This window comes from Notamacropus eugenii, chromosome 5 (assembly GCF_028372415.1).
Source record: "Notamacropus eugenii isolate mMacEug1 chromosome 5, mMacEug1.pri_v2, whole genome shotgun sequence".
Lineage (NCBI taxonomy): Eukaryota > Metazoa > Chordata > Mammalia > Diprotodontia > Macropodidae > Notamacropus > Notamacropus eugenii.
In genome coordinates, this window is record NC_092876.1 from 432,682,359 (window position 1) to 432,694,917 (window position 12,559).

Consider the following 12,559-nt stretch of genomic DNA (forward strand, 5'->3'; position numbering starts at 1 on the left):
AACTCAGTTTTCTTAAGCAGGAAACTGACATCGTTAAACCTATACTTTAATAATATCAATTTGGCATCTGTGTCAATGATGAGAAAGAATAATAATAGTACTATGAAGTTTGCAAAGCATTCTACAATTATTATATCTTCACAGTCACCCTGAGAGGTAGGTAGGTAGGTGCTCCCATTATCCTCATTTTACAGATGAAAAAAACTGAGGCAAGAAAAGATTAACTGACTTGTCCAGGATCACACAGCTAGTAAGTATTTGAGGCTGTATTTGAACTCAGGTCTTCCTGATTCTAGGTTCAGCAGTCTCTCCAATGTACCACCTAGGTATCTGTGAGATGAATTGTAGAGTAGAGAAAATAGTTGCAAAGAAACCACCTAAGAAACCATTAGTCTGATTCATAGATGGGAGACAAAGCAAAAAGAGAAGTGGTGCCTGCCCTTCAGGAACTTTTATTCTAGAGGAGACAGTAAGTATAGATGGATGGATGGATGGATGGATGGATGGATGGATGGATGGATGGATGGATGGAAAGAAAGAAACTACATGCAAAACAAGGTAACTTGGGGTAAGAAGAGGGAAATATTACTATCTGGGAGAACCAGGAAAGGCCTCATGTAAAACTTGGAACTTGAGCTAAGTGTGAAAAGAAGGGATTCAAGGGAGCAGAAGTGGAGCCAACTTCATTTGAGGCAAAGGAGCCTGACGTAGACATAGACAACTAACAGGTCACATAGAACTACAAGAAAGAAGCCATCTTGTCTGGGTCTTAGAGTTCCATGGAATGGAACAACACTGGAAAAGTTAGAATTCCTCAAGTAGAAGGGTAAGAATTGGAATGAAGAAGAAAATTATGAACCAGGTATTATTGAGAAAGACACGGGACAGGATAAATAATAGCCACCAACATATGTACAGGGTGAGAAAGAATTTACAGTTTGAAAGTTTTTTTTATTTTTTTGACTCTGTTTCTTTTTTTTTCAATAGATTCCCTAGCTACAAAGAATTGTAGAATTACCATCTATATTTTTTTACCTTTCTTGCAGCTAACACAGTATTTGTTGAATTTGTTCAATTGAATTGAACAGTTGCTCAGGTTTAAATAGTACTTACAGAAATCCTGGTTGATTAGCCTATTTATTTTTTAGTTCAATAAATGTCTGTTTAAAAAAAAAAGAAGTTGGGGGAAAGAGTAGCCTGTGTAGCTCCAGCGGAAGAGAAATGTCCTGGAAACAAGTTGAAATGTAGTTTCTAATCTAAATTCACTAATTACTCTGTAGTTGATATTTCCATAAAGTTGAATTAGGCACCTCCAGTCATTTTTCAGTACCTGTATAAGTTGTTTTATTTCTTTGTTATTCTGCCGAATAAGCAGTCAAAAACTCAACTCAGTAAAAGAATGACTGTGCTTTGATGGATTAAGTCATTTACTTTTTTAAAAAAAATTGAAGATGACATATAATTATATTTATAAATGTACATGGACATAAACATATATACATAAAAGTAACGTAATTGCTCTTAACACATAACCCTAGGAAATTTGTGCAATAAAATTTCACAATTGAATTTATAGACTTAAAAGATCAGTTTGATTAAATGGTAAGAATTATTCCATGAATTTGTAAAATACTTTTCAACCATTGGAGATTATCTTTTAATAGATAAATGAATCTGATAGTTTTTTCTATCTAATAATAAAGTCATACAATTCATAGTGATTATTATTCAAAAATCACAAATGGATCAATTAGCTGGGCTCTAAAAAGCAGAGAAGAGGAGGGAGAGTATTCTAGATATATGGAATGGTTTGCACTTGGGTGTATCAAATTCAGTGGAGGAACATAGTTTGTGAATGGAAATAGTATGAAACAATGCTGCAAAGTTAAGTGAGAACCAAATTTTGGTGGACCTTGAATGTCAGGCTATGCAGTTTGTATTTTTTTTTTTTAATAAGTAATAGCAAACCATGGGGGAAAATATAGAAATTTAATTAGGATTAACTCTAAGTGCCAGAAATTTGGGGTTTCTTCCGTAAGACCAAGATTTTCTTTTTTCTGTAATTATTTTTTGCATTCTTTTTAAAAAAATTTTTGAAGTCTCTCCCTCAGCCATTTAAAGGCAAGAAATATGAAATCAGTTATACATGCAAAATTATGCAAAACATTTCCATATAAGTCATATTGTAAAAAAAAATTTAAAGCAAGAAAAATAAGGTGAAAGCGTTATCTTTGATTTATACTCAGAATTCATCGTTTCTCTCTCAGAGAGGGTAGCACTTTTTATCACAAGTCCTGCGTTGTCTTGGATTGCTGTGTTGAGCTGAGTCTTTCACAGCTGGCCATCCTTACAGTGTGGTTGTTGTGTAGAATGTTCTCTTGGTTCTGTTCACTCTGCATCCGTTCATGCAAGTCTTTTAGGTTTTTCTGAAGCCAGCCTGCTTGTCATTTCTCAAATTACAGTAATGTTTCACCACAGTCATAAAACACAATTTGTTCAGCCATTCCCCAATTGCCAGATCTTTACCACCACAAAAAGAGATGCTGGAAATATTTTTGAACACATAAGTCCTTTTTTTCCTTTTCCTTTTTTTCAGTCTCTTTGGGAAACAGATCTAGTAGTGGTATTGCTAGATTAAAGGGTATGCACAGTTTTATAGAGCATAGTTTCAAATTGTTCTCCAGAATGGTTGCACCTATTCACAATTCCACCAACAGTGAATTAGTGTTCCAATTTTTCCATATCCCCTCCAGCATTTGTTATTTCCCTTTTCTGTCATGTTAGCAAATTTGATAGGTAGGAGGTAGTAACACACAATTGTTTTAATTTGCATTTCTCCAATTGATAGTGAGAACATTTTTTCACATATCTATAGATAGCTTTGATTTCTTCTAAAAACTTCCTGTTCATATCCTTTGACAATTTTATCAATTGGAGAATGACTCTTATTTTTGTAAATTTCATACACACACACACACACACACACACACACACACACAAATATACGTGTGTGTGTGTGTGTGTGTGTGTGTGTGTGTGTGTATGAGAAATCAGGCCTTTTTCAGAGAAATTTACTCTAAAAATATTTCCTAGTTTGCTGCTTTCCTTTTAATCTTAGCTGCATTGGCTTTGTGTAAAAACTTTTTAATGTAATGTAATGAGAATTACCCATTTTACTTCCCATAGTCCTCCATCTCATTTTATCACAAAGTCTTCCCTGTTCGTAGATGTGACAGGTGAAGTTTTCCATGCTTTTCTAATTTGCTTGTGATATCAGTCATTATGTTAATCATGTTCACATTTTAACCATGTCTTGGTAAGCAGTATGAGATGTTAAAAACCAGGCTTTTCTTTGGAAGAGTATCTATCTATCCTGAACTCCAAGAGTTACAAGAACCTTTGTGTTGGCACTCATAGGACTGGGTTCTAGTTATGTAAACACTTTCTACACAGGATTAATAAAGTTACTTTTGTTTCATTTTTATGTTGAAATTCTGAGCTCAGACAATAACCACAGGCTCAGCTCTTTGTAGCAAAAGCCACAACTAAAAATTAATTTGGTGATTTTTTTTTTAAGATGCCAAATGTCTTTTGCACTCTATTGTATCAGCAGAGCTACAAGTCATTAATCATCCAACTTGTCATTGAGTTTTGCATGTATACTTTCCCCATTTCCATGGTGGATTTGATGTAAAGATCAACTGCTTTCTTGTGGTGAATTGGTCTTTCTAAAGAGATTACATAGTGTTTTTTTAAATGTTTTATCTAGTAAAAGGAATATAATAGGATCTGTACTACTTCTGGCAGCAGCAAGACAGATGAGGAAATTTTTTATTTCCACCAAATACCCTAGCTGTTGGCTGTCATTTTTTTTGGTTAGGGCATAAAAAATGGGCATAAAAATACTGTATGGAAGAAAGCAAACTACCAGTAGACATTGAATGACTAAAAGGTGTCTTTTCACTAAACAGTAAGTGGAATATTTTTTTGTAATAGAGGTGTTTTTCCTTATTTTTCTCAGATAGCTGACAAAAGAATAATATGATAGAAATACCACTAGGAAACAAAAACCAATAAATGCAATTCCAACAAGTCTTGCAGTCCCAGAAAAACCAGTACCACATTCTGCCACTTCACTGTAGCACATTTTCTCATTTTCTTCGTAAAGCTCCACAGCAGAGTAATATATAGTAATTGGAATTATTGTAACCAGTACAGCCCCCCATATAAAACTACACAGCTTTTTGGCAAAGTTGGGCTGGCAGAATTTTTTTAGTATGCGTCCATAAAATATTTTTTCATAGAATGAGGCAGTTTCTTCCTGGGTGAGGTCTTTTTTCATGAGGGTAGCATAACGGCTTATGGCGATGCAGCTTAAAGTGATGAGACTGACAAACATGCTGACATGCATGAACAGAGTACCCAAAAAATTGACTACCTTGCATTTTGCTGAACTGTATATCCATGTCGATCCTTCCTTAAAATAGGCACTCATAAAAGGCATAGCACTGCATACAAGCAAATTTGCCGTCACCAGATTTATTAAATACATGTGTGTTGATGTTTTCCTAGCAATTTTTCTTAAAAATACCCATTGTGAGAGTATGTTTCCAAAAAGTCCCAGAATGCATAGAAAGATATAAATGATCGGTAAAACAAATAAAGTGGCCTCTGATGGCTTAATATGTGTTGAATTATTATCCATTTGTACCAAATTTTCTTGAACGTGGTGCAGGATCTAGAATAGAATTGTACACAAGAGTTGATTTCATATTATAGTTTTGAATAAATATTTGGAAAAAATAATAATGTAATTATATAGGATATGTTGCTGCTGAAATAGGAAAATAAAAACATTAGTGTCTTTTCTATTCCAAGTTGTTGAGCTGAATGAAGAACAACTAACAGTGATTATTGCAGTGCTATCTAAAAAATTAAATTTTAAATTCATCAGGTTTCATTTATAATAGTTAATGATAGTAGTAATTTCCTTTACTTGAGTAGTAAACAATAGTAATTGTTTAAAAGTAAATTATTATGGTAGATTCTCATTAATCAGAAAGAGGCCACATCTGAATCAGTTTTTACAAAGTTCTTAAAATGATTTTAAACTTTAAAAATAAATTAAATTCAAGTCAGTAAACATTTGTTGGACAAATGTAATGCAATCCAATTGCTTTCAAGTACATGTTGATAGTAATGCTTCAGGCATCAGACTTCAGGTGAAGCCTGTCACCACACCCTCCAGAACACTGGATATTGTCATGCTCTGTTGCCTGTGGCACACATAGCCCAACACTCCTTCCCTCCGTCCCATTCCAGCCATAGAACTATAGTCAACTCAGTGCAGCCACTGATACAGGAAAGGCTTTTCTATCACCTTCGTTGTGATTCCACTTGCCATCTCTGTGGCTTCCCAAACCAGAAGATTCCGCTGAGTCTACCTCTGCCTTACGTTTCTGTCTCCATCACTGCAGTGGAAGCTCCATAGAAAGGCTCGTATACTCAGAGTCTATTACAGCGTTTTGTGGCACAGAATAAGGAAGGACATATTATTTTCATTATTTAATGAAGAAAATGTTAAGATAATTTTGTTCCCCTTCTCTATGGCCCAAGACTGTGCTTCACTGCAGAAGAGCAGCAAATGATCTAGGTTCTAAATGGAGTTCTAATCTGAAACAGAGATGAAATCTAAATCGCAGGGATGATGCAGAAGCCTAATCAGTTATACTGTTCTTATCATCCACAAGTATTCTTAATACTTTTCCCCCAAGTCCAGTTTTCATATCTGAAATGCTACTACAGAAATTATTTTTCTCTACTGATGGTTGGGAGTTGTCTGTCTCTATTGAAATATTTGAGATTTTTCAAAAAACACAAACTATTGTAATCACAACAACAGTGCATATGTGCTTTTTTCTTCTCACTTCAAAGGCCACACAGGAATCCCTGAAGAGCTGAATTATAAGTCTTATATCATGGCTTGTCCACTCTTGATAGAGAAGCTTAGAGAAGGGTTGATTAGAAAAGACAGAGGAAAGGACTGGGGGAATAGAGATTCTGAACCGAGGTTTATTATCCAGGCAGACAAAAAAATTGACCTGCACTCAGTGTCCCTGTTTATTCAGTATAACCGTGTGTCTCCATTTAAGTAACATGAAGCAAGTGCTTTGCAATTCTAAAAGTACAATGTGAAATTTGATCATCATGAAATACTTAGGTAATACTAAGTTTGTTAAAGAATTCTTTTCTAAAATTTTATTCTCAAATAAAAGAAAAAATGTTAACACTGTAAACGTTTGCAATTCCATTTTCCTTTGTTATGCATTTTATATACACAGTGCTTCCATGTCTTACATTAAAAGATTCTTGTTCATAAAATTATACTCATTTTGAAGCAGGCAGACAGCAAGCATGTACCAAGCACTTCCTATGTACTATGTATTCTGTTAAGGCCCGGGGATACAAATACAAGTGAAAGAAAGACAGTCCCTTACTTCAAAGAACTTAAAGGAAAAAAAAGAAGAGGAAAGAAGGTACCCATGTTGGGACATAGTAGCAAAGTCCAGAGGGGGAGTGTTGAGAGGCTCTTGCCTTCAAGACATCAGAAGATTCCCCATGTTACTTCAGTTCAGCTAATGTGCTTTTTCCACTGAGACTGATCTCAAAACATCTGACTATCTTCATGCGTTGTTATGATCAAAAGAATTCATCACCTGGCAGCTGACCTCCTGGTGATGTGTGTTTTCAAACTTAGACTAGTCCTCAAAAGGCAGATGTTGTCTGCCACCGTTCCTTATATTCCAGGCCTGTTAATCTTGGAGTGGAACAGAGCTTGTACTCTACCAGCATAACTTTGGGGAACATAGGGTCAGTCACCTCAGCAGCATAATGAGGCATCGGAGTAAGACTAGAGTGAAAAAAAATAACCTGTTCCAGATAGTAGATATATTTTTCTTTTCAGAAAATAAACTAGAGTACAGAACACTTTGTTTTGCTAATAGACTTGTTTACAATATGCCCATTTCCACTTATATTCTCTAGAAATGGAGTCCACACATTATGACCAACAGGCCAAATTTAGCCTGTTGCCTGTTTTTATACAGCAAGCTTGGTAATACTCTTTACATTTTAAGATAAGTTTTGTTGTATTTTTAAAAGTAAAAATTATTTTTAGTTTACTGGACATACAAGAAACAGAAATCCTGATTTGGCCCTTGCACCATAATTTGCCATCCCCACTTCTCAACTGTGTTTATTTATCCTGGCCAAGAATCACATAACTGCTCTATCAATGCCACTCATATATGTTCTGGATCAGAATATTAACTTTGGAGTTTATATCTGGAAAATTATTGAGGTACTTCACTTGAGGTTAAATGAATCCACCATAGCCTTGGAACTTTGAGCTTGAATTCTATTGTCCTAACAGTTCTAAGAAGACATTATGTTGGTAGAAATATATAAAACCTACTCTAAAACAAGAACAGTTGATAGAGAGTACTTAGTGGTTTGCATGTCATTTTGTACATGCTATCTGTTTATTGCTCACGATAAGTGTTGTCCCCATTGTACAAGCTAGGAAACTGAGTCTTATTGAGCCTTGGGGACCCATAGTCCATTATCTGGTAAGTGTTTGAAGTTTATGTATCTTCCTTTCTTTCCATTATACAGTGCTGTCTCTCAATCTATAACTTGATTGATTTAGACATCACAGAAGTTGAAATGAACATATTCTTATCTTAAGCAAAATCTAAATCTCTGATGCTGCTTCATTTAGTAGAGAGAATCTTACTATGAGTGAAACAGTATGTAGGACTGCTCACTAAGTCTGTGACTTTGCTTCCCTTTTAAAACTGCAAGAACCATCAGGAAATGGAGGAGACAGTGGTGGAGTAAGAAGAGTACTAGCCTTGGAGTCAGGAGATGCCTGGCTTTAAACCTCCCTCCACCATTTATGAGCTGTGAGACCATGGGCAAAATGCTGAGCCTTTCTGTGCTTGAGCTACTTCACCTGTAGAATGGCTGTACTAATCATTATAGTCCCTGCCTTAGAGATGGTTGAGAACATCAGGTTTGTAAAGTGCTTTTGTAACCTAAAAAGTACTGTGAAAGTATTTGGAGAAGGAAGGGAAAATAATATTGATTAGTCCTGTCAAGCAAAGTTAAGTTTCTGTGGCACTCTAACTTGTTAAAAAATGTCATTTGAGCATCTTTTTAAGCTTCTTGAAGATTGTAGAGAGAGACAGGGAGAAAGATTGTATATAATTTTTTAACATATGTATTGAACAGCAAACTAATATTTTAAATTTCTTCCGTATTCTTTTTCATTTAAAAGATGTCTAACAAAAACAGAGAGAAATTTTTTAAATCCTGTATAAAGACAAAAGTATAAGAGTAAGTTGTATATATTACTTTCTAGTAAGAGGTTTCTGTTCATCTTTCTGCTTTAAGGTAAAATAGTAACATGTCACCTCAGTGCCTAACTCATAGCACTTTAAAAGTGCTTTTTGAATTTGATTTAATTGAATCATGTGATATAAAACCTGTAAGACTTATAATTTTAATGAAGTTTGATTAATAGATTTTTTAAATTAAGTTTAAATTTTGAAGAATTTTTAAAAACATAATCATATATCCTTTCATGAGCATTTTTAGAGTTCTAAAAAATTCTCCTTTTCAGCATTTTCAGCATTTTTATTATCTAATAAATAAATTAGCAATCTACCTTACCTGTGTTAGATGCAGTAATATTTAGATTCACCAGTGATGGATTTCAGACTTCAATTTCTCCAGTCACTGTTCCAAAATTCTTGTATTTCAGAAAAGCATAGGCAAATTCTTTTAAAATTCCAGTAGATGTAGCTTCTCAGAAGACTGAGGTATCCTAAATTAGGTTGTTTAAAAAACAAACTCAGAGCCTACAGTGCAGTGTACAGGTCCAGCGTAAAAATTGAAAACAAATCTATTTTAGTTTCTTAAGGTTGGAGGAAGTTAACAGACTAGTTAGTTCCTTATTGGCTATTTTAAGTTCTGGTTAGTTATCTAACTCAAATTATGCTTTTTTTAAAAAGCTAGTTAAGAGTAGAACCAAATTAGTCTTGGTATTGCACACTTTGTTAGTCTTACACACTATGTTGTAGTCACATAGAAGGAGTTACAGAGCGATTGGACACTCATGTGGAAGGGGACTCAAATTGTCTGTCCCAACAAAAGTGAGATGATTCAGAGCAGATGTCTAGCATCATGTTCGTCCCTGCAGCAGGGCACTTTTGCCGCTGTGGACCATAGCACACCAGTGCTATAGGTTTTCTTGGCAAAAATACTGGAGGAACTGCCATTCCTTCTCCAGTGGATTAAGGCAAACAGGTAAAGTGATTGCTAGTTAAGTATTCAAGGCTTGACTTGAACTCAGGTCTTCCAGATTCTAGGCCCAACATTTCCCAAATGAATCCTAGGAGTCTCTAGGAATGCCAGTATTTTTTTTTTATATGTATATAGGAATCTTCATTTTAGAAAAAGTTGCCATGGTTAGAATTGTGGATATAAAAAATTGGAGGCAGGGGCTACTCTAGTGATCTAATACTGATTTAATAAATACTCCATCCAATTTTCCAACTAAAGACTGCCAAACATGTAAATAAATACAACTGGAAAGCTATATCTAATAATAAACACTGCCCTTTTACACGGAAGTACAGAATGTTAAATCTGGAGGGGACCTAAGAGATCCCCTATTCAACCCCCCTCCCCCATTTTAAAAAGGAGGAAACTGAAACTGATGATTTTAAAGTACTTGTCTCAGGCTGCTGAGCTGATAATTGGCAGCTGTGGGATTGATACTTGGACTTTGTGATTCTAAATCTAGTATTCTTTCCATGCCACCACACTGCCTTCTTAAGTGACCAAATGAGGCTATGGAAAAGAGAGCTGGTATCCTAAATCTGTTTGTTACATGGGGTTCTATATTTCATCATGTTACACATTTAAATTAATGCAGTAATTCTGCCATTTGGGATTTTTTAAATTCTTTCATTATTTCCCATAATTCCAATAACTTTTACATGCCACTTTTATAATCTTCTTTTCCCTAGTATTTTTTCTCTAAAGAAAGGGCAGGGTTATTATGCTTGTATGAAAGCATTAAGAAGATTATTTTGGCAGCTGTGTGAAGGAGTGCTGGGAGGGATTAGAGACTGGGAGAACAATTAAAAGGTATTGTAGTAGTCCACATGAAAGGTAAGGAAAGTGTACAAAGTTTAGCAGTGTGGGTTGAGAGAAGGGGGCAGATACAAGTGAGATTGTAGATCTCATTATTATATAATGAGAATCAGAGATGACTCCAGAGTTACACGTCTGGGAAAATAGTGATACTAGGAACATAAATGGGGAAGTTAGAAGAGGTCAGGTGTAAGGGAAAAGATGACGAGTTTAGTTTTGAACATGTAGACTTTAAGGCACCAGTTCTCAGGGAGAATTTAGGACTCAGTATATAGATTTGGGGTCGACAGAAGTGATAAAGACATGAGAATAAATGAGATCACTCAGAAAACAAGTGAGGTGTGGAGGTGAGGGGAAGGTGACCTTGTCACATTTACCTAGGGCGCAGGAGGAAGAGGAAGGTGAATTGGCAGAGACCAAGAAATGACCAAAGGAGTAGATGGCACAGACAGGTCAAAAAGGATGAGAACTGAGAAAAAGTCCATGGGATTTAGTGATAAAAAGGCATTTGTGATGTGTAGATTTTCAATAGAGTCATGGGATTAGAAGCCAGATTGCAAAGGTTTGAGAATTAAGGAAGTGGCAAGGTAATGAGGAAGTGAAGGACAACAGTCATTTAATAAGTGTAGCCTAAGTATCCACTTTTGAAAGGGGCTTGTGTGGGTTTCAGAGGAGCACTGGACAACCATGGTTCTTAAAAAGAAACTCAAACGTCTATAAGGCAAGATTTACGTACAGGGAACTATTTGAAGATAAAACAATATATAACAAAATCTTAAATTTTTCTGTACAGATAAAAAATAATAAAGCAGCATATAACATGATCATTGTGTACTACAGCTGGTAACATTAAAGCCTGCTTATCTTTTGTGACCTCAGACAGCCACATTCAAGAGTGTACATATTCCAGCTTTATTCTTTTTGCTTTCCTAGGGTCACAGATTAGCATTAACAGGGACTTTTTGAGATTATGTAGTCCTCATTTTGTAGATGAAGAGAAAGGCTCCTTGAGAATTAAGTGATTTATCCAGTGTCACACAGTAGTAAAAGCTGTGGTAAGAATCTAGGTTCTGACTCTAAACCCAGTTCTCTTCCTGCTACACTGTTGTGCTTTGTGCATGGGAATGAAAGTAAAATTTTCCTACAGTTTTTTAAAATTATTTTCATGAAGGCCAGGGGATAGGATTCATTGATTTGGGAAGATATCTGTAAAGTACTGTATTAGGTAGGTAAAGCTACTAGTTCTCAGTATGTTCAACATTTATCCATTTCAGCAAACACATGCTATGTGTTTACTATGTACCAAGCTACTGGATAAGACCTGAGAATACAAAGATCAAGCGGAAAATAGTCCGTGCCTTCAAGGAGCTTAAAATTCTGAGGCCTGAGTTCAAATCAGCTTTCGACCAGTTACTAACTGTGTGACTCTGGAGAAGTCAGTTTACCTCTGTCGTATTTTCCTTGTCATTAAATGGGATATTAATAGCAACTACCTTCCAGGATTATTGTGAGGATCAAATGAGATCATATTTGTAAAGCACTTTCATTAACCTAAAAACACTATAAAAATACTAGCTGTTATTGTCATTTTCATTATTATTGACAGTGAACACAGCATATAAGCAAAAAATATATATGTGCGTGTGTATGTGCGTATGTGTAGAAAATGTACCTCGAAGAGGGCAAGAGTCCTAACATTTTAGAGAATCAGGAAAGGTTTCCCATAGGAAAAAGCATCTGAACTGATCCTTAAAGGAGGACAGGAATTTTAAAATCTGGAGTTGAGTTAGGAAGCACATTCTGGTCATTGGAAGCAACCTTTACAAGGGCTGTGAGAGGAGACTGAGGGCCTAGTTCAAGGAACAGCAAGTAGGCCATTGTGGCTGGAATATAAAGGGGAGTGTAATAAGCCTAGAAAAGCCAGCAGGAGACAGATTTAGGAAGGGGGCTTCGGATGTGAATCTGAGAAGTTTTTCTTTTATCCAGGATGTGACCAGATGTCATTAAAGGTTCTTATAATATTTGCATGTTCATTTTGGCCAAGGGAGTTCCACACAGTCATGTCCTTTCCTCATATCAAGAATTTGCTCAGTTGATTGGCTTAGTATTTCCCAGATAAAGACAATAAAGTGCCTTCCCTCCCATAATTGTTTCCCATTTATCCTGCCTATAGCTAGCTGCAGCATGCCTACACACACACACATACACACACACACACACACACACGTTTGCATGTTGTCTCCCACTAACATGTGAGGTGCTTAAAAGCTAGATATACCTTTTACCTCTTTTTATACCCCTGTTACTGAGCACAGTACCCAACACAGAGTAGACACTT

General features: G+C 35.7%; 2 protein-coding genes across 11 annotated transcripts in view; one reads left to right on the plus strand and one right to left on the minus strand.

Annotated features, from left to right (window-relative positions):
• CASK (calcium/calmodulin dependent serine protein kinase) overlaps nt 1–12,559 on the plus strand; it is a 436,118-nt gene that overhangs the window by 224,530 nt on the left and 199,029 nt on the right. The gene's annotated exons all lie outside the window — the stretch shown is intronic.
• GPR82 (G protein-coupled receptor 82) lies at nt 3,614–8,793 on the minus strand. Its single transcript, XM_072615137.1, has 2 exons — nt 8,734–8,793; nt 3,614–4,738 (listed from the first exon to the last, which is right to left on the minus strand). Exon 2 carries the CDS (start codon nt 4,703–4,705, stop codon nt 3,698–3,700), a length of 1,008 nt encoding a protein of 335 aa, XP_072471238.1. The 5' UTR covers nt 4,706–4,738; nt 8,734–8,793; the 3' UTR covers nt 3,614–3,697.

Bases quoted from the DNA above. Each gene is read 5' to 3' on its own strand.
- GPR82 (XM_072615137.1), bottom strand. From the start codon at position 4,705: ATGGATAATAATTCAACACATATTAAGCCATCAGAGGCCACTTTATTT.